General features: G+C 42.1%; 1 protein-coding gene across 1 annotated transcript in view; it reads right to left on the bottom strand.

Moving 5' to 3' along the window:
* The window catches only part of LOC124613164 (venom serine carboxypeptidase), a 135,004-nt gene extending 118,265 nt beyond the window's left edge, over positions 1-16,739 (bottom strand). The window contains exon 1 of the mRNA XM_047141794.1: positions 16,335-16,739. Coding sequence (XP_046997750.1) covers positions 16,335-16,652 — 318 coding nt within the window. The 5' untranslated portion in view covers positions 16,653-16,739. The remainder of the gene's footprint in view (positions 1-16,334) is intronic.
* Between the last annotated feature and the right edge of the window lie 5,220 nt (positions 16,740-21,959).

Here is a 21,959-nt window from a genome sequence, read left to right as displayed (position 1 = left end):
GAAGATATGCACAGGATGTAGCCTCTCATTTTCTCTTAGCCTCAGTGTAGGTCAGTTGGTCCAGGGTCTCGTATTCCATTATTTTTCTTTCTTTCTGGTGAATCCTGCAGTCTGATGAGCAAGGCGAATGGTGCTCTCTGCAGTTGACACAGGTGGGAGCTGGGGCACATGGAGTATTGGAATGTGAAGGACATCCACAATCCCAACAGGTGACACTGGATGTACAGTGGGAAGACATATGTCCAAACTTCCAGCACTTAAAGCACCGCATTGGGGGGAGGGATACATGGCTTTACGTCACAATGGTAGACCATCACCTTGACATTCTTCAGTAATGTGTCACCCTTGAAGGCCAAGATGAAGGCATCAGTGGCAACCTGATTATCCTTCAGACTCCGGTGGATGTGCCGGATGAAATGGACACCTCACTGCTCTAAATTGGTGTGCAGCTCATTGTCAGACTGCAAAAGAAGGTCCCTGTGAAATATGATACCCTGGACCATATTTAAGCTCTTATGGGGCATGATGGAAACAAACATCCCCCAGCTTGTCACAGGTGAGTAGTGCCCGTGACTGGGCAGAGGATGCTGTTTTGATCAAGACCGACCCTGACCACATTTTGGACAAGCCCTCCACCTCCCCAAACTTGTCCTCTTAATGCTTCACAAAAAACTGACGTTTCACTGACAAGTGCCGGGATGAATAAACTTCGCTGCCATCCTTAGCCTGGCATTTCTCCCATGGTGTGGCCGGGGAGGGGGGAGGGGGAGCGATATGGGGTTGTATTTCTTAGCGTGGAAGTTAGACTTTGACCGCTTAGAGAGTGCTGGTGTTTGACCACCAGCAAGAGATGACGTACTACACTTCTAGTGTGTCATCTGCCCTGATGCCACCTACTCCAACCAGGGGCCCTCCCCACAGGTGCCACCCAGCCACAGCAAAGGCCACATGGCAGGATGGCCATTGCCTATTCCCCAGGTTGATGGCCATCTACTCCTTGGCATACGTGACGAGTTAATGGCGCAGGCATCAGCAGAGCGATCCCTGTGTGGTCAGGGAGCTACAAACAACAGGGTACATGGCGGCCCCACCACAACGGACTGGCTACAGTGCTGGATATCAGGCGCAAACGAGCTAGGAAGTCTATGCTGGATATCAGGCACAAACGAGCTAGGAAGTCTATTATTGTCGACAGTGCAGAAAGTGATACTGCACAGAGGATGGAGGAAAACACATCCAGCAAGGTGATGTTGGCCAACAGCTGGAGAATGAGTGGAAGTGCAGATCCACATTTACGAAGGATGCGAGAGGTCTCAGTGCATGATGAACACTATGAACCATGTAAGGGCCCCTTCTCCAATTGGCTCGCTCTTCGGGAAAATTTTGAAAATGAAGGTCAAATGCTGCAGGGGGACCATCAAATGAAGGCCGAAATGTGTGAGACTCCTTTTACGACAGGAATACTTCAGGCCTATTCTAACCCTCGGACCCACAGGGGGTACTGTCCTTTTAAATGTGTTATGTAGCTTATGGGAATGATGTCTAGGCCAAAGGTTGTCAGTTGATTTTTGTGGGGAGTGGGGTGGGCTTATTTGGTGTGTGCTTTTTTTCTCTTCTTTGTTGTATTTGGTGATTCGGATGGGGGGTGGGGTTGTTTGTACATTTTCTTTTGCAGTGGTTGGGCATGGGGCACTGGGTTTGGTAGTGGCAGTTTTATGTTTTTAAGTATTTTCTGTTGTGTAATATTTTTTGAAGTGTTTTTTGTTTTCTTGCTTCTGGTTATTGAAAAATAGGGAATGGATGAGAAGAGGTTTCTTGGGGGGGGGGGGGGGGGGGATATGCAGGTGAGGAAGGTGTGCTATTTGGTTGTATTTATTTCTATATTTACTGATGTTTTTAGTTTGTTTCTGTTTCCAAAAATCTTGATTTTTTAATGATGGTGTTTCTTACAGGAGTATCTGATTAACTTTTTTCCTCTGTTTTTCAGTGTGTGTGATGTCAAAGTCCAGTTTAGTTACATAAGTTAAGTGAAAATTTTGATACCTGTGGTATCATCACTATTTATACCATCCCATGCCAGTTCATATCTATAAGTTAGCAGTAAACCATGAGACCGCACGGCCAATTTGCGATCGGCTCCAAGACATGCTCTCATCAGCCCGCACTGCCAGCACCACCTCAGAGCCAGCAAAAGGACACTGCACTGGAGTCTAGTCTGCTGAAGTGTTGTCAGTTAGCCTCCTTTGTTACTGTGGATACTGAACTGGCCTTTCTCAAGGACTCACTTTGGATTGTGTTCTGGACTGGCTGCCATACAATCAAGTAAAAGAAATTATCAGACACAAGGTGTACATATCATTATTTTGCTCTCTGTCTTAGAACCCACCAACTCACTGAGATCTACCACTGGGACGACCAAAGATGTGGCGACAAGACTGTTGCCTAGTGTGTTCCAGTGTCTACAGACAGTTAAATTTCAGGTGTGGCTGATGCAGCAACCCAGGTAGATGATACCTACACTGCCTGCAACACACGCAAACACAGCAGCACCACCCCCAGCTCCCACAGCACCAACACAGCACGCAGCATCTGTTTCCTTACCACCGTTCCATGCATTTGATTCTATATGAGAGGAACGATTAGAGTACTGCACATAGTTCAACTCTCACTTCACAACACATCACACTAAAGGTAGGGACTGACAACCTTATTTTCTCGCAACAACCAGAGTCGCTGTTTACCAGTTAGCCAGCAAATGTTTTTCCACTGCCCACCCTGAAAGTGTTCCTTATAAATGACTAATTGCTGCACTAGACAAACATTATGATGAACAGATTAATGTGACAGCTGCATGTAACAATTTCTTTCATTTACACAGGCAACCAAATCAGACACATGAGCAGTGGGTGCCTGACTTTCAAGGACTTACACGCCATCACAAATTCCAGTGAGAGTGTGGACATTATTATAGTAATGCCATGATTAAGGATGCCATTACTCAAAATGTGTCAGATCCTTGCACATGCGAACAGATTCTTATTTATCCCGAATCTAGTTTGCAACAGGTTTTGGAATTAATAGAGCATCAAGACTCATATGACAGTGCAGTGGTAGACTGATTCTGCTGCTATTTGTGCAGCTCTGAGTAATGGTACATAGGGTGTATCTGTAGTTTGCACACCATGGCACACAAAGTTTCAGCCAGGGCAGTGACAAACAAAAGCAGTGTACTGGGCAGCAAGCTAACAGTATTAAATCCTGTCCTCAGAGCTTCATGGCACACAACCATCAGGAGTGCCCCTGCCATGATGCTAAGTGTTATCATTGTGGCAGGCATGGTCACATTCAATCTGTCTGTCTGCAGAAATGCAAGACCAACAAGGCTCCACATTCTGCAAGGCCTCAGTCAATGAATAAAACTGTCTGAACAGGTCTCAGAAGGCCCAGTGGTACCGCCTGGCCACACTTCTTCCTCAGCTGATGGGCATCACTGGATGCAGATAGGGAGGGGCATGGGGTCACCACACAGCACCCCCAACCACTGCGAGTTTTCATGGCCTGAGCCACTATTTCTCAGTCAACTAGCTCCTCAATTGGTTTCACAAGGGCTGGGTGCACCCTAATTACCAACAGCACTCAGCCGATCTGGATGGTCACCCATCCAAGTGCTAGCCAAGCCCGACTGAACTTTCAAGCAACAGATGAACCAGATATTCCCTTATGTAGAAGCAAGTTTTAGTGCTCTTTATCTCATCCTACCATTGCCAGCCATGCAATCCAGCAGTCTGCCCAGCCTCTGCAGCACTATAAATTTAATGTACATGATTTAGTCATTTTCAGAGTTTTCAGCAGACACTGGCACTGGGAATGAGGCATGACCAACAAAACCTTGGGCTGCTCTATATGTTGTGCAAGGTCTCTCAGGGCTGCAGAAGTGCCATCAGAATCAGTTTCATTTGTGTTGACTGCATCACCCTACTGCAGGTTTTTCATCTGCAGATTCAATGCCCAGAATGATGCTGCAGCCTCAGCTGCCTTCACCTCTCTCCCATCCTGCTCTGCTGGCACTAGACAGGAAGCCAATGGATGTTGATGCAGCACCATCACCATCACTACAGTGCCAGCAGCCCCAGCCATAGGAGGTGGGCCCCCTGCACCTTGCCGGATTCAGGTGGACAACTGTGGACCTTCCATTTGTTGGAAGAAGATGTCCACCCCTGGGTGTGGGTACACACCCTATGGTTGGTTTTATGACCAAGGTTTCCAGCTATACACGAGACAAATGTTGAGCTGCAGACAGGAGCTCATAACATGAAGCTCTGGCCACTGCTTCGTCAGTGGCACTAGCACCCAGACCTCCTCCTCCCCCCCCCCCCCCCCCAATCAATTCCCAACAGCCCACGCTGTGAGGGCCACAATGGATCAAACAAAAGGATGCCACAGTAGGGTCTAGTCTGTCAGTTTACTTCTGCCTGCCTAGTCATAAAACCCCATCAATATTTGCCAAGAAAATCTAGCCTTAGAATTACTGAATATCCTTCATCCACATGCGGAAAAACTTCCATGCACTGTAAACTTAGTTTTCCCAATAGTAAAATCAAGTACTGTCGTACCCCGTGACTCCAAACTATTATTGCCAACCTCTTGCTCACCAGGTTCAGACTGATAATGCGTATGTGCCCCCCCCCCCCCCCCCCCCCGTCTACAAGAAACCTTTGTTCTGCACCACTCAATAAGCCCACTGAGCAGCATTCCATCTGTACACTAACTTGTGCAGTATTATGGTCTATTGGGATTGCTTTCTAACGGTCAAAGCATTCTCATTTGATTTTAATGGCCGCTCCTCCCAACAGTACTTCCCATTCTTCCTACTTCAACAATCCAATGCTTGGTGGTTCACTTCCCCACATGAGTAGCACTGGTTGCCTACACTGTTTCTGCATATGGCCCTTATGTCCACACCAGTAACATTTGACCTCTAGAGTAAATACACTGTAATCTACCCACTGCTTCCTGGCAAAATCTCTTCCCTCCAATTGCGCTGCAAACTAAAAGCTGCTGTTAAATCACTAGGGTTCTTAATGTGGACTCTTCATAAGATTTCTTGGGTGTATAAGAAAATGCCTAACACTCTGTTTTGTGCTTCTTGTAGTAACACGTTATTGGCCTCCGCATTCTGGGTAGACATGTCCATGCACTGACTTTGGAATCCTCTCAGAAAATACTTCCACCAGAGCCCAAAAAACCTTTGGCATCGACCACCGGGATGACCAAACAATATCAGCATTACAATGAAATTTGAGAGACTGTTTCACTGCTAATGCAGTAGTTTCATGGTTGGTGGGTATTGTGGAGATCAGTTTACTTACATTGGTTCAGGGAAGATACAAATAGTTTTTGTACTATTTTCGCATTTTTCAAAGTTTACATTAATGAGTGTTTTGGGTTTTTCATCTCCAGTGTCAGTTTCAGCAGTACCTCCCACCTAAAACTACCAACTTCCCATGGTGTCTCCCTAGTTACATACCGATTTTTAACTTATTAGTGAATTGTTGCTGGTAGAAAAATCTTAGGTTTTTCTTCCTTGTTTACTATGGTGGTTTATGTGTGTGCGAATCAAAGTGTCCTTCAGGTCTGAAATGCTGCTTGACACTCCCTAGTCCACTCCATGGATGACGATGCAATGGAGCTGCAATATGCACAGCATTTGGCGCAAACTTAATGTAATAAGTTAGTATACCCAACATAGCTTGGATTTCTCTGACATTCCTAGGAGCTGGGAGGTCCTGGATGGTGGTAAGTGTGACTGCAAAGGGTGGATACCCTGAGTTGATAACATGTCCCAAATATTTGATCTCACTCTGGAAGAAATAGCAGACTGTCTTTATCACACTTTCACCCAGCATCTGACAGCACTTGAAACAATTTCCTGAGATTGGAAAGGCATTCATCGGAGTACAACCTGGAACTACTATGTTGTCTAAATAGTTCAAACAAGAAGGAACTGTAGCAGTCAACCGTGATAAGTAGCATTAAAAAATTGCAGGTGCGAATGCACTGCCAAAGGGCAACTGCAAAAATTTAAATAGCCCCATTTGGGTGTTTATCACAAAAACTCATTGGGACTGAAACTTCCTGGCAGAGAGTCAAATTCTGAAACCTTTCCTTCCACAGGCAAGTTCTCTACCGACAATTATCCAAGCATGACTCATGACCCATTCCTACAGCTTTACTTTCACCAGTACCTCATCTCCTACCTTACGGACTTCACTGAAGCTCTCCTGCAAAACTAATAAGACTAGGATTCCTGCAAGTTTTAATCTGCCAGGAAGTTTCATATCAGTCCACACTCCACTCTAGAGTGAAAATTTCCTTCTGGAAGCATTCCCCAGGCTGTGGTTAAGCGATGGTTCCACAATATACTTTCTTCCAGGAGGGCTGGTATTACAAGTTTAGCTGGAGATCTTTTGTGGAGTTTGGGGGGCTTCCACTCTCCTGAAGCAGCCAATGTACCATCTTGTCATTTACCTTGCAAGGAAATAGAAACTTCCTGATAATTTAAAATACTTTACTTTAAGAAAGTAGATAGCCTTGTCAGGAGTTGAATGTTATAAACAAGGAAGATATTTTATTTACTCCTGTTACTAATGCAATGTCTGGATTTTGATGCTTGAGATTCTTCCCTGGGGTGTGTGCAGTAGTGAGGGAGCAAGTTGTAGATTTCACATCACAAGATCTGTCGAGTTCCTCCCCCCCCCCCCCCCCCCATCCAATAGGAAACATACCTTGTTTGCAAAGATCATAGATCAAAATGGATCACCATGAATGTGACAGGACTGCTACATTTTAGAATGAATATTTTATTGAATATATTTATAATACACAAGAGAGAATGTGAATAATTCTAGTTAACCATACAGTATCTGAAACTCAATGCACAAAAATGAAACCAAAGTATAAAGAGAATTCACTGATATACATTGTAGCTGATAATGACATAGCATTTTCATAATATTTCCTCCCTCAGGTTCTTAATGGTATTGTATTGAAAAGGACATGGCACCCTGACTGACAAATTCCTTGGACATTAATAGTATGACCCAGGAACTGAACTTTTGGTGCTCCAAACAAACAGTTCAGTAGGCTAATGACTGAACCATTTGAACGAAAGCGAGTTAAGATTTCCCATTAGTGATCCAGATGCTTCATTTCGGAGCAGATGTCCAAATCATGTGTAACTTTGTCCATCAGGCACTGGAAGGTTTGCACAGTGTTGTATAATTTTCCTGCACTCATACCACATTCTGATTGCTTACAGCCCATATTTTCACCTGGTACCAGTAAGCGCAACTATTATTTTTTCAGCATACTCTGCAACTGCACCATTTAATGGACATACCTATGTTTCAGCATCTTTAAACGCATACAGCCCACAGGGTACCACTCTAAACACCATCTGGTATTATTGTTACTGAAGTTACCCCAAACAGTAATTCTGTACTATTAAGTATGACTCGAGTACACTGTACATAGAAGTTTTTTGTTAACATAATATGCAATCTGTTTCACAATAGGTATTAAGGTGACTGATTTTGACACATACTGTGTACATGTTGTCTCCATTGGAGCTCATTGTCAACTGTAATTTCCAAAAAATTTATAGAGAAAACATCTTCCAGTCTTGTTTCATCCAAACATATATCAATGTGATCTTTCTTTTCTCTTTCATGAACACGGTGAACATTGTCTTTTTTAGATTTATAATTAAGTCATTCTGTATGAGCCACTGTACTGTGTTATTTGTTGACATAAATGCACCTCTTTCTAGTGTTTCCAGATTTTCTCCTGTATTCACTAATGTTGTGTCATCAGTATATAGTATTTTTTGATCCTTCTCAATTACTTCAATATTGTTTATAAATTGATTTAACAGAGGTGGCCTAAGTACAGATCCTGGAGGTACACTGTACATAATATACCTGATCTCAAATATGCATCCAGTTTATGCTGCCTCATACTGTTCAGTTTTGCTGATGTGTAATTTTATCCATTGCACTGCATGTCCATGTTTTCAGGTAGCATGTTATGGGTGGCTGTGTCAAAAGTTTTGGACAAATCCAGAAACATAACAGATACAGTGTTTCTTTTGTCTAATGAATCTACAACAGGTTCTACTAGGCTTGAGATGACAGTTTCTGTGAATTTCGATTTTTGTAAGCCATGCTGTGCTGGAATCAGAATATTATGTTTCTCTAGGAATGTGATCATCTTACAATACATTGTATTCATCTCTAGCATATTTGAGTTGCCACAGATTAAAGATATTGGTCTGTAGTTTCCTTGTCATCTGTCATTTCTTATACGTTAGTACTACTTTGCTTATTTTTAATTTTTTCTGCAAATGTGTGTCCTCTAAATGAGCAGATTCCTATATCCAAAAGAGGTTCTATTATTTCTTCATTTGCTTGCTTTGTTAAATAATTTAAAATAATGGAAACTACAGGTTGGAACATCAACAATATTAGGAAAAGGATAGACTGCTACTCACTGTAAAGATGACACACCGAGTTGCAGACAGGCACAATGAAACAACGTTTAGACATTTAGCTTTCAACCAACCCCTTCTTCAGAAAAAAAAAAAAAAAATCACACACACATAGATACATGCAAGCACACTTCACACACAAGACTGCAATCTGGAGTGGGGCAGGGAATGGATAGCAGGGTATTTGTGGGGGGAGAGAAGAACATTGTCTGGCAGAGTGTGCAGGGACTAGATGGAGGCATAACAAAATGCTAGTCGCATTGTGGGGAGGCTATGAGGCAGAGCAGAAAAGGAGAGGAAGGGGAAAGACAGGTGGATGCATTGCCAGAGAGTGGCAAGCACTGAATGTGAGGGGTCATGAATAGGGATTAGGTGACAGGATAGAGAGGTGGGAACTGTTGGATGGAGGGGGTGGGGATAGTAGATTATTGTAGGGTGTGGCTGGGATAATTTTGGGATGGTGAATGTGTTTTAAGGATAACACCCACCTGTGCAGTTCAGCGAAACTGGTGCTAGAGGAGAAGATCCAGAGGGCCTGTATTCTGAAGCAGCCATTGAAATCAAGCATGCTATTTTCAGTTGCATATTATGCCAAAGAATGGTCTACCATGCTCTTGGGCACAGTTTGGCAGTGTTGAAAAGGGGTGCACTAGAGTGTTGTGGAGGTTGGGAGGGCAAAGGAACACTGGCTTAAGACGGGTGGGAAGGATCTTGGGTGGATGTCCCTCACTTCAGGGCATGATGATAAGTAATCTAAGCCCTGGTATTCCTCCCTCTTCCCTGCCTCACTCCAGATAGTTACTTTCGTTGAACATGACAGATGTATTTTGATCAGAGCTGCTGGAGATGGTGGTCAGGTGCGTGTGAAGTATCAACGTGCGCGCGCGCGTGTGTGTGTGTGTGTGTGTGAAGAAAGCTTTGGCCGAAAGCTAAATGCATAACAGTCTTTTCGGTGTGCCTCTCTGCAACTCAACATGTCATCATTATACTGCGTAGCAGTCTAGCCTTTTCCTAATATTGTAGTTATTAAATACTCTGATATTTCATCGTTTACTTCAGACTTTTTGGATTTTAATTCCTGCACTATTTTTATGAGTTCTGTTTTTGTTCCTGTTTCCAGACACATTGAGTGGGATGGTTGCCCAAATGTTCTAGGATGCATTAACTCCTGATGATTTCTTTCCTCCTCTAAATTTTGTAGAGCACATATAAAACTGTTGTTGAGTAAATTAGCATTTTGGTTCCATCTGTAACTACATTTTTCTCATTTATCAACAAGTTAAAAAAATTTCTGTTATAACACTCTTTTGACTGCATCTTTCAGTATTCATTGTGTGCCATGCTCTTTTACTTATGTGGTCAGAATTTGCTATAGCTGTTTATTGAGCTGGTTTTTGCTTCTCTTATTTATTTCCTGTACTGATTCTAATGCTGTTTATGTGTCTCCATGTTCCCTGTTGTTCACGCTCTTACCCCCTAATCCTGAATTCACTTATTTATTTGATAACCCATTGGTTACTGTGACCCTGGTGTTTCTGACAGGTCATTTTGGTGAAGACTGCATGAAAATGAAGCATTAGTGTGTTAGAAATGTATCATACTTCTCATTTGTTCTTTATGCTTGCATCGTTTCACACCAGTCTTCTTTCCTCAGTGTTATTTTACAAATGTTCATGTTTTGAAGGTTAGTAATCCTGACTTCTCTTGACTTGTTTTACATCTGTTTAGGAGCTCCTATGTTTGTAGATACAAAACATTAACCCATGATGATTAGAAGTTACTACTTGCAGAACTTTTCCTTTGCATTCACTATTTTCAATATTAGTGATAGTCAGTCTGATCAGTCACTCTCGTAGGTATATTTATTATTTTCATATTACACTGTAATAACGTTTCTTTTAATTCTTGTTTTGGTTTTGAATCTTTACCAATATCTATGTTGTGGTCTCCATGTACTGCAACCCCTTTCATTTTAAACTTCAGTATTAATTTTGCTATTTTTTCAGAAATGTTGCAGTCATACCCCATGGGGTACCATTTAGTAGACTTACTCACTCTGAATGATCGTTCCTGTCATATCCCTGAACACCAACCATTCCTCCTGGAACACCCTGCATAGTGTCCTTCCTAAGGGTCACTGGGCACATTTTCTCTCTGGTGTTTTGACAGATACCTGCAATGCCATTTTTGCAATGTGTTGCTGGAGACAATTCAAAAAATAAAAAATACTGCATTTCATGTTTGTGTGTTGCCCAGCACTGATGGAAAGCATCTGTTTCCCATTACAAAGCAAATGATTTCTAAAGTTGTGTAATTTTGTGTGTTCATTTGATAGAGAGGCCCCAGATTAGTCTAGTGTGATATTTGATCTGTCAATAATTATTAAAAGTGGCAGTAAACCACTAAGAATAACCAGTACTCCAGCTACAACTGAACAGTTCTGTTGCACAGCAGTAGCCAAAGAGATACAAGTACACACTGAGAAGTTGTGGCAAGTAATTTAGTGCTCCTTGTGCTGCAAAGCAGCACTATTATGAGCCATATTTTTTGGAGCCAATTTGTTGTTCTGAAAACTGAATAGTATGTGTGTGAACATTAAAGATAAGCTACTGCCAAATTTCTTTTTGAAATCACACCTAATGTTTGTGGAGTATACAACAGCATGAACAAAGACAATGAAACTACAAATATATGTTATTTCAAATGAGTACTATTAAAAATATTATTGGTAGTGGTTTTGTACATTTATGTTGAGAAACCAGCACAGATAGAACTTCCCTGGGTTTAACATTACGTGAATTTGTTATTTTACCCGAGGTTTTGTAATTTACTTATGCGCTACATGTACCATACCCCTTTGTTTTGACTTCCGTAATCATTGTAGGGATTATTCTATTTGCTCCACTCTGGTTGCTGTGTTGTCTCTCCATGGTATCCTGTCTCTTAGTCAATAGCAGTCAGTGCGGGCCAGGACGGTGATGTCGCTGCCAAAGTTCTTAGAGTTTTACTGTCCTTGTTAATACATATCTATAAGACGAATGTTCCGCTGGACTAATTTGGAAATGGTCTACCAAATTGGCACCTAAATTCTGCTTTAAAAATAATTTTCTTCATAATGGGAAACAAATAAGATGCTTTCCTTCAGCAATGAACATCACATGAAAAATATGATGAGCATATTTGTTTGGGCTTACTAGCTACACAGCAAAAATGACCTTGCAAATATCTACTGAAACACTGGACAAAATGCACCTGACAACTCTTAGGAGGGACACCATAAATACTGGGTGCTCGGAAATTTGCGTTACAAACTTCTAGGACTTGTAGAGGGTACCGAGTACATGATATTTTGAATATGAGCCCATGTCCAGAAACATCATCCAACAACACTACAGAACACCAAAGTTGTAGGCGCTGGTGCCTATAAATGTATGTATATACAGGGCGATTCCATGATGATGATAAGCTTTCGAGGATTATGGAGAAGGAACTTGAGATAAGGCTCCCTGCACCAGAAATGAACGAGTCTAAAGTTATAAGCGAAGATCGTTCTGATACCTTTGACAGTAGACTACATGTAGCGGTGCTGTTGTTGCTAAGATTGTAGGGTAGGCAACTTTAAGAGGTGGTAGCATGGACCAAAACAATAGAAAAAAGCTTAGTAAATATGGTCTAAAACATATTCGTTAAAAGCTGTGAGCACTTGTGTAATAGAGGAGATGTATTTTCTCACTAGCGAAGATGAACAAGTGCTCATAGCTCCTCAGGTACGCATTTTAGAGCCGATGTTTACCAGACATTCTTTTCTTGTTTTGGTCCATACTACCACTTCTGATAGCTGCCTACCCTACAATTTCGAAACAACAGTACCAGTACACGTATTCCACTGTCTCACGTATCAGTGATTTTTGCTTGTAAATTTCGACTCTCTCTTTTCTGGACTAGGGGCCCTCACCTCCAATTGATATATTTATCCTTCTCCATCATCCGAGAAAGTATGTAATATCATCACAAAATCACACTGTATGTACATACATTTACAGGCGCCAGCACCTATAGCTTTGACGCACTGCAGCATTGTTGGGTGACGTTTCCGGGCGTGGGTTCCCTTTCTGCAGCGTCACTGGATAACGTTGTTGTCCATAGGTTCCTCTTCAAAATATTACCGGTATCTCCTTTCTCCCATCTACATGTCCTAGAGGTTTATAACGGGAGTTTCCGAACGCCCTGTATAACCGATTTATTAGATATGATTAGCAGCGCTATAAACATTGTTTTCTAATGGGGCACATTATATACTTTAAAGTTTCATCGTTGGACAATCGTAAAGAACTGGAAAAAGACTTTGAAAAAAATTCTATTTTGTGTAATGAATGGCAGCTCACTAATTGTGGATAAATGTAAGGCAACGCCTGTAACAAAGAGGAAGAACGCTATTGTATCTGAGTGGTGAACATCTTGAGCACGTCACACCGTACGAGTATTTAGGAAGAATATAAAATGGGACAAAGTGAAATCAGTATCAGGGAAGAATGTGTTGGAAACATTATGGGAAAGTTTATCTGTAAAGTTGGTCGCATACAAAACGCTAGTGCGACAAATTCTAGAGTAATGTAATGCATGGAATCCTTATCAAGTAGGCATGACAGCAGGCATCGAACGAATTCAAAGACGCGCCACTAGGGTCTTACAGGTCGATATAGCTCATACGCGTATGTACAGAAACGCTCGTAAAACTTAAATGGGAGTCCCTGTAAGAAAGACGACGTAATTATCTCGAAATCCTGCAGGTTACATTTAGAGAAATTGTATTCTAAGATGACTGTGCGACCACTGTTCTGCTACCAACGTACATCTTGCGTAGGGGTCATGAGAAATAGATGAGAATCTAGAACGCGTTCCAGTGCATGTACACAGTCAGTATGCGAACAGAATCCATAGATAGATTAAAAATGGATGTATGTACATACGTTTGTATGTCCCACATCTCCTCCTAAACTACTGGACCAATTTCAGCCAAACTTGGTATACATATCCCTTACTGTCATGCAACAATCGCTGTCGTGGCAAAAATGCGATGCGTGAAAAAAAGGCGCACCATGCTTCACGTTTAAATTACTTCTGTGCTAATAACTGTTCGCAAACAAATTTCGTAGACAGTATCCACATAAGCTGCTAAATGTACCTACAAAATTATATCATGTTAACAAATGGCTCTGAGCACTATGGGACCTAACTTCTGAGGGCATCAGTCCCCTAGAACTTAGAACTACTTAAACCTAACTAACCTAAGGACATCACACACATCCATGCCTGAGGCAGGATTCGAACCTGCGACCGTAGCTAATGTTAACACATATAGCTCGGGAGATATGACGACCTAAACATTGAGACGCGTGAAACGCTGCCGCATAGTGCATTAAGTTTTAATATATTTATTCTCTACTATTACGACACTCCTACAGTCGAGCCAGCTTAAGGAAATTCCTGACACCTAACAACGCTTTTGACCGCTTTCAGCTGGGAAGCGTAGACGGCTATAGGCAAAACAATAGCCGTCTATAGACGTAAGAAGAGGCGTTGCCATAGAGACGTTTACAATATCACAGAGTAGACACGCGAAGGAGCTGTACTTGCACAATATACAAATTTCTCTGAAAGACTGTTTCATAATTTCAAAGGTGCTTTCCACGAACACATGGAAATGAATTTTTTTGCTATTACACTACAAAAACAGTTATTTTTCCGTTTCTAAGAAAAATTTGGCAAATTGAATACTCAGGCACGCCGCGTTTGTCAGCTAGTGGGAAACAAAATTGCCCCATGCACTGTACAGTGGCTTGCGGACTATTTATGTAGATGTAGAATCCCTTAGGAATCCCCACCCAACAATGCCATATAGCTTTCTTTTTTCTAACGATGTTGCATAGCTTTCCATATCTAGGTCACGCAACGAGCAGATTTCACATTGAAAGCCAGACCAATATCACGCTGACAATTTACTGGTCTGAAAATTGACACGCATTCCATAATGAAAATGTCTGACTGACTAAACACGGATTTTCTCGCAACTACCTCTGGATGCGGGTATGTGTCACAAACGCATTAGAATAGGTCACCTGTCTGGGTCAAAACTATTTAGGCCAGTAGCCTATTTTCAGGAATAGCATCGAGAAATCCCTCGGACAAATATATAGCAGGAATCATTATCTTGCTCACTTTTAAACATAAAAATATATTTAAACATAAAAATATAAAACTATGCTCATGCAACCACTTTTCATTCACACAATAAAACTAATCATTCACACTCAAAGACAAGCTACGCTGTTTCTTTAGCCACTGGCAAAAACCCATCACCTGTGTAGCGGTACATGATAATTAGCATAGATTAACAGAGTTACGCGAGAGACGCTTACTTCTAGAATTCGTATATTTTTGCAATGTCGGTATTGGTAGCTCAGAAGTAATACCTGAAGGTAGCCGCTGTTAACAATTTTAGCAGCTTGATGCACTAATGTACGATGTAGTTGGGAAATGTAACGCTCATACGTTTGAAATTTTACATTCGTATACTGAAAATCACTGCATGGATTACTAACTATTTAGAAATGGGAAAATCGCCTACGGTGAAAGTTACTACAATTTTGCCGGACGGAGTGGCCGTGCGGTTCTAGGCGCTACAGTCTGGAACCGCGAGACCGCTGCGGTCGCAGGTTCGAATCCTGCCTCGGGCATGGATGTGTGTGATGTCCTTAGGTTAGTTAGGTTTAAGTAGTTCTAAGTTCTAGGGGACTGATGACCTCATCAGTTAAGTCCCATAGTGCTCAGAGCCATTTGAACTAAAATTTTACCAACCAATTATTTTTTCCCTCACCACAGAAGTTTAAAATAATGAAGTTTCAATTTGCACTCTAATACGAAAGGCATAATTCTCCAACTCACTCGGAAGGAAGAGCATTTAGAGTTTTGTCTCAGCGACGTCAGGAGGCAAGTACGAGCCGTTCCAAATTTAAAAAGCTTCCCTGCAGATGAAACAAGCCTACACAAAGAAAACCGAAGACATGAACAATTTCATCCTTATGCGAGCCAGTGTGCTGACTGTCGTGGCATTTCGATCGTTCTACGCCTCTAGGTAATTCCCCTAATCGATAAAGTTTTTTAAAAAGTAGATCTAGACAACGATAAGTCTTTCGTTTCAGCTGGAAAGGATCTACTAGTCTGGAAGGTTTAAATCAAGTGAATGAACGTAAAAATAATTACAGGAGGCAATTGTGTTACAGCCATATTATAAAATCCCACGAATTTTTTAAAAACTGATCCAGTTGAGCACTGGAACACAGGCTCACAGCACTAAACCTATGTTGTACTAAAATAAAGTTTTGCAGAACACGGTAACGTGTTTCGTTTAGTTTATACAGAGTACAATGTTTCACAAAGAACCCACGCTAAATAAATTAAAATGATTATAACGAATTTAATTTACAAAATGAAAAACCTGTCCTGTTCAATGATACGACATACGGCACCCACCATAATAGGGCCGGTTAGTCAAAAATAATTCACAGTTTCAAAATGTAAATGTAAGCTAAGTGGAAAAAAACAGCGCCAAATTAAAAATAGCGTAAAAACACAGTCACGTTCGGTAATGAAAGAACATCCCAACATTTTTCATGACATTTTTGTCACGATATTTAAACTGTAACTAACAAATCTTACATCAGGCCATGTTACTTCTAACAATATCACTTTCTTCACACTGCTACTTAGATGTGGCTGTGTTACTTACCTCAGCAGGGAAGAACCAGAAGAAAAGATTGGAGTTGAACGTTTTGTTGACCGTTAAATAACCGGAATAACTCTTGATTCTATGGCAATTTTCGGTCCATCCTTCGTTAATGCCTACGCCTACTAAAGCAAGCCGCTGTGCCTCCTTTATTCTTCCTTCTTCAATGAGCGGGGTGAGAAAAAGTGGTTCTCCTGGATCCCCCTCAACCGGGCGAGTTAGAATTCGCGGATAAACATTGAAAAGAGAGTCTACATGAAATGCACAAAAACTAACTAAAACGAAACAGACGCCATAAACAACTTCCTGGGTCCGTGCCATAGTACCACAACCGACGAACGCACTGTTACTCCTGTTACGACGCTTTACAAGTACCTCCGCATGACACAGCAAACAGCTGACAGGCAATATCGACTCTGCGCCCAAGTAGTAGCTCCACATCTTCAGTGCTGCCAACACATCGTGCGGTAAAACAAAAACCACTAGCAATTCACAAGAGTTCAAGGGGTGCGTGCTGATAGTTGACTCAAATAATGTCTTGCTACACACATGTTACAGAGTAGCATGATATAGCTACACTTGAGCAGAAACATTGCATTTATTTCAACAATTCTAACATATGGTGTCAAAATCGCCGTGAGGTTTCAATGCTGCAACAGATAACCACACGCTCAGGTTCATGTAATATTGTGTTAGCTTCTTTTTCTTTTGTTAATTACTTTTTCTTTTAAAAGATAAATAAAAGAATAAAACACAAATCGGTATTTTTCTGCCTTCTTTCCCAAAGTTCTTCGTCCAGAATGTTATTCCCTTAGTTGCTCTCTCCATTGTGAAATTGGCAGTGCTCTATATGTCAACGCATACGTTCTTTATGTGTTCTGTATAATAAGTGATATCACTGTTCGGATTATTACACACGTTGAAACTGCTTTACTGAGCATAATACAGCGGTACTTCAAATAGGCAATGGAATCAGTCGGTTTTCGCTCTGAGCACTAAGAAGAGGAGCAGTCCAAGGAAACAGTTGACCAAACTCTAGCAACAATGGATCTATTAAAGTGGCTAAAAGTAACTGATATACATCGCCGAACATAAGTGAAATCAAAGGATGAGAAACAGACTGATGCACAACAGGTTAAAAGTTTAGGGCAAAATAAAGGACATGATGACCTCAACTGTAATACGTCGGCAGTTTATATCGCCTTCTGTGTCTACTAAAGCAGTTCTGTCGTTAGATCTCAACTGAAATCCTCAAAAATTCTGTAGGCAATCAGATAATGTTTTAGTGAAGCTCCTACTCATGGTGATAATAACTTACCCAGTTATCCTACCAAAAAACAATAAACGGCCACAATGTATTTCTAGATGAATACGTAAACTGTCATAACATGTACGAAATATTGATCCTGGCGTGCAATTAAAAATTTAAGTGAACGTCTAGCTGGCCGATATGGCAGGAACAGTGAAAATTCGAGACGACTTAACCTAACCATGAATGACTGCATGACATACATGTGTTGTTTCATAATCTTAGTCTTTCTTATCCCCATTTTAGACGAGGGATGTGATTTTTGGCCGTTCTGTATCTCTATATTCTTCATCGATTTTTCAGTCACCTTACTAGATAAGAAAACGCCAATTACCATTCCATAACTGCAATACGAAACATGATACGCTCAAAATCTTTTTCATATCGTTGTGCATGTCAACTATATATCTCAGATACCAAATACTCATTGACTTCCTTCTGTTTACAAACAATAGTGTACTCAAGAGGAGACGACAACTTTATCTGCTATCATTGGCGGAACTCATTCTCGGTATATTATAGCCCTCATCGTCCGCCTGCTTAGCAGGGTGGTAACGTCCTTGCCTCCCATGCAACCGGCCCGGGTTCGGCTGCTGGCCCTGTTGGAGATTCTCTCCGCTCGTGGACTGGCTGTTGTGTTGTCCTCATCATCATTTCATCCTCATCACCTCCATGTGGCGTCGGCTGAAGTAAGACTTGCACTTGGCGGCCGAACTTCCCTGAATGGGGCCTCCCGGCCAGCGATGCCATACGCTCATTTCCATTTCCATAGTCATCGTCATGATATGCAACAGACTTCGTCAGCCATACTGCTGTTTTTCTTCTTGGTTTATGCTTTATAGTCGGCTCTCCAGATTTAATTCTTATCGGCATTGCCATTTTTTTAGTAATTCAAGTACAATGTTAATAGACTGATATTACTGTAATGATTATGTTCATGACTAACTACTTTCGTTGCTGTTATTACTACGGTATTACTATTGTTATTTGTAACCTAGATATAAGAAAAGTTCTGTATAATCTAATTTTGTCATGTAAAATAAATGCATGTACAGGGTGACAATTATTGAACTAAATGAAAAATAAACGTAAATTAGTTACAAACTACGGCGTGCACACACTTTATTCAACATGTAAACGTCACTACAGATATTCAGATTTAGGTTATGACGTGTTAGATATACGTGCCATCATTGGCGATGGTGTGGCGCAGACGAATAGCGAAATTGTGGATGCCCCACTGTGTCTTTAAGATAACGCCGCAAAAAGGAGTCGCGTGTGTTCTGATCCGGAGAATACGGTGGCCAATCGAGACCCCTGAGTACCCCAGAGCGGGAATGCGGTCCCCAAAATGCTCCTCCAGGGCATCAAACACTTTACTGCTTCGATGGGGTCGAGCTCCGTCTTGTATGAAGCGCATCTTGTCGAAATCAGGATTGCTTTGGATAATGGGGATGAAATCATCTTCAGAAACCACGAACCGTTCTGCAGTCATTGTGCCATCAAGGAATATAGCTCCGATTATTCTGTGACTGGATATTGCCCACTGCACTGTCACCTTTTGAGTGTGAAGAGACTTCTCGATCGTGAAATGTCGATTCGCAGTGCCCCAAATGCACCAACTTTGTTTATTGACGAAGCCACCCAAATGAAAGTGGGCTTCGTAGTCGCATACAAACTAATTCCTACTATGCCCCGTGGCCAACTGTGCAGTTTGAAAGTCTTAACGCAAACAGTTCAGAAGTCATGACGGCTTTATTTTATGTAGTTCAATAATTGTCGCCCTGAATAAATAAATGTATGAAGGCTCTTCCTTACACAGACTACTGGTATCATCTAGATAATGATGTAATGTTTGCGGAATTGCAGAACAGAGAAAGATGCAGTACCAGTACATGACGTTACACAAATTATTAGGATTACAGAACTGGACACTTCATCTGAATCTCAGGGTTCAATAATGTAGCGAAGGTGCAATCGGAAGTCGGAACCTCTAAATATCGCGGCTCCTAATCAAAGAGGACCTGGATATATTCCTGTGAATCTTCCTCCTCGTAATTAATATGTGAACAAATACAGCTGGATGGCCGGCCGGAGTGGCCGTGCGGTACTAGACGCTACAGTCTGGAAGCGCGAGGCCGCTACGGTCGCAGGTTCGAATCCTGCCTCGGTCATGGATGTGTGTGATGTCCTTAGGTTAGTTAGGTTTAAGTTGCTCTAAGTTCTAGGGGACTGATGACCTCAGAAGTTAAGTCCCATAGTGCTCAGAGCCATTTGAACCATTTTGAACAGTTGGATGATCGGTCAGTGACCTCGCGCACATGGGAACGTGCCGGTCAGAGAAGCAATGACACCAACTTTTTTTTTTAATTTTATGAAGGCTCGCACTCTTGTCACTACATATGGTGAGGCATTGTTTTGCTGAAATGTGGCTCAAATAGCTGCATAAAGAAGAGTTTAAAATTGGTTTTTAAAAACTTCTTGACGCAGTAGCTGCCCTCAGTACAAGGAAGCCAAGACCGAAGACAACACGTTTGCCCAGTTCTAATGAGATTCCGAAGCTTCACATCTCGCACACTATAGAGCTACATAGGATAAAATAAGAGTATGCTTGTGAAGTCGAGCTAGTTAAAAAGAGCTAAACTAAAAATTCTCTAATCAAAATATCCACGGGTGTACTGCCGGTCTACAGTGAGCAACGGGCACAATATTTCGGCGATCATACATGTCCCGATCATCAGGTGAACTGACGGACTGAGCTCCTGTGAACGTGCCGGCACGGAGATCCGTACGCTATGGCTGCTCAAAGGGAACTGGGTTCGGTCGACGGTTCGGTCGCGGCGGCGGCAGATTTAAATACCCTCCGCCCGCGGCGTGCTTCCTCCGCTGTCCGCGCCCCGCGCCACGGTCGCGCGGTGGAACAGATTGCGACGGCGTCTGAGATGACGTCGGAGTAATGGCTCTGTCCGCCGTGGTCGTCACAACTGTACGTTTGCTCGATTTACTCTTGATTAACCCAATCGCCGACTCCCAAGCCTTGCTAAGATTATAGCCACAGTCACGGTTTATGAGGTCGTCACTGGTGCGAATTTCGATGGCCTCTCTAACAATGCTGTCCCAGTATCTCGACGTCTGTACCAGAATCCTCGTGCGTTCATACTCCATAGCGTGATTTTCCGACAAACAATGTTCAGCGACCGCCGACTTGCTCGGATACATCAGTCGAGTGTGCCTCTGGTGTTCACGGCATCGATCCTCGACGGTACGCATCGTCTGACCAATATACGACTTGCCACATTGACACGGAATTTGGTACACCCTGGCCTTCCTCAAACCGAGGTCATCTTTGGCGCTCCCCACCAGTATACGAGTTTTATTCGGAGGACAAAACACAGTTCGGACCCGGTATTTCTTCAAAATGCGGGTGATTTTCCCCGAGAGTGCGCCTGTATATGGAATAAACGCAGTGCCTACCTCCTCCCTCGTGATTTCATCCATCTCCACAGGTTGTGCTGTAGTGGGTGGGCGGAGGGCACGTTGAATCTGCCACTCTGAGTACCCATTTTTTCGAAATACAGTTCTCAGATGTTCCAATTCCTGGGGTAGACTCTCAGCGTGCCGGCACGTTCACAGGAGCTCAGTCCGTCAGTTCACCTGATGATGGCGACATGTATGATCGCCGAAATATTATGCCCGTTGGACACTGTGGACCGGCAGTACACCCGTGGATATTTTGATTATCAAATACGCCGGGAGAAACTCAAGAATCACGAAAAATTCTCTGATTGTGAAAAACGTTCCAATAAAATATTTACAGTACGTAATTTATCTGTGTTGCTTTTTCTGCTTGTTTCAGCAAGCTCAGGGTTTTGAGAAGGCGCTATAAGTTTTAGAGAGCAGCAAGTGAGAGCAGACGAACGTCACTAGGCACCAGACAGTCCATTATTCCGCCGCTGACGTTTCGTGCCATGAACTCCACGTGTCGACAGGTGCAAGACAATAGTAATTCATGTTATTGTAAAGATTAAAGTTCAAAGTAAAAAATTGAATGATAACTTACTCACTATGTAATATGCTATCAGGAATATCCAGTTTGATACTGCTCTGAAAATTTGTATAACACGGTATTGAGTCTTGTTCATATCGGTTGTTGGTACAATTAATAGGAATGAGGACTTTCGCATATTTTAAGAATGCCAAGCTAAAAAACTAGAATACAAAAAAATATTTTTTAATTTAAGAGCACATTACACATACTATACGCCTCCAACTTGATGGTTGGAGTTCTGACATCACAGTTACAGATAGCCTGCGTAACC

Source organism: Schistocerca americana, chromosome 4, assembly GCF_021461395.2.
Source record: "Schistocerca americana isolate TAMUIC-IGC-003095 chromosome 4, iqSchAmer2.1, whole genome shotgun sequence".
Lineage (NCBI taxonomy): Eukaryota > Metazoa > Arthropoda > Insecta > Orthoptera > Acrididae > Schistocerca > Schistocerca americana.
Note: the sequence above shows the minus strand (reverse complement) of the source record. Positions and strands in the feature narration are given on the sequence as shown.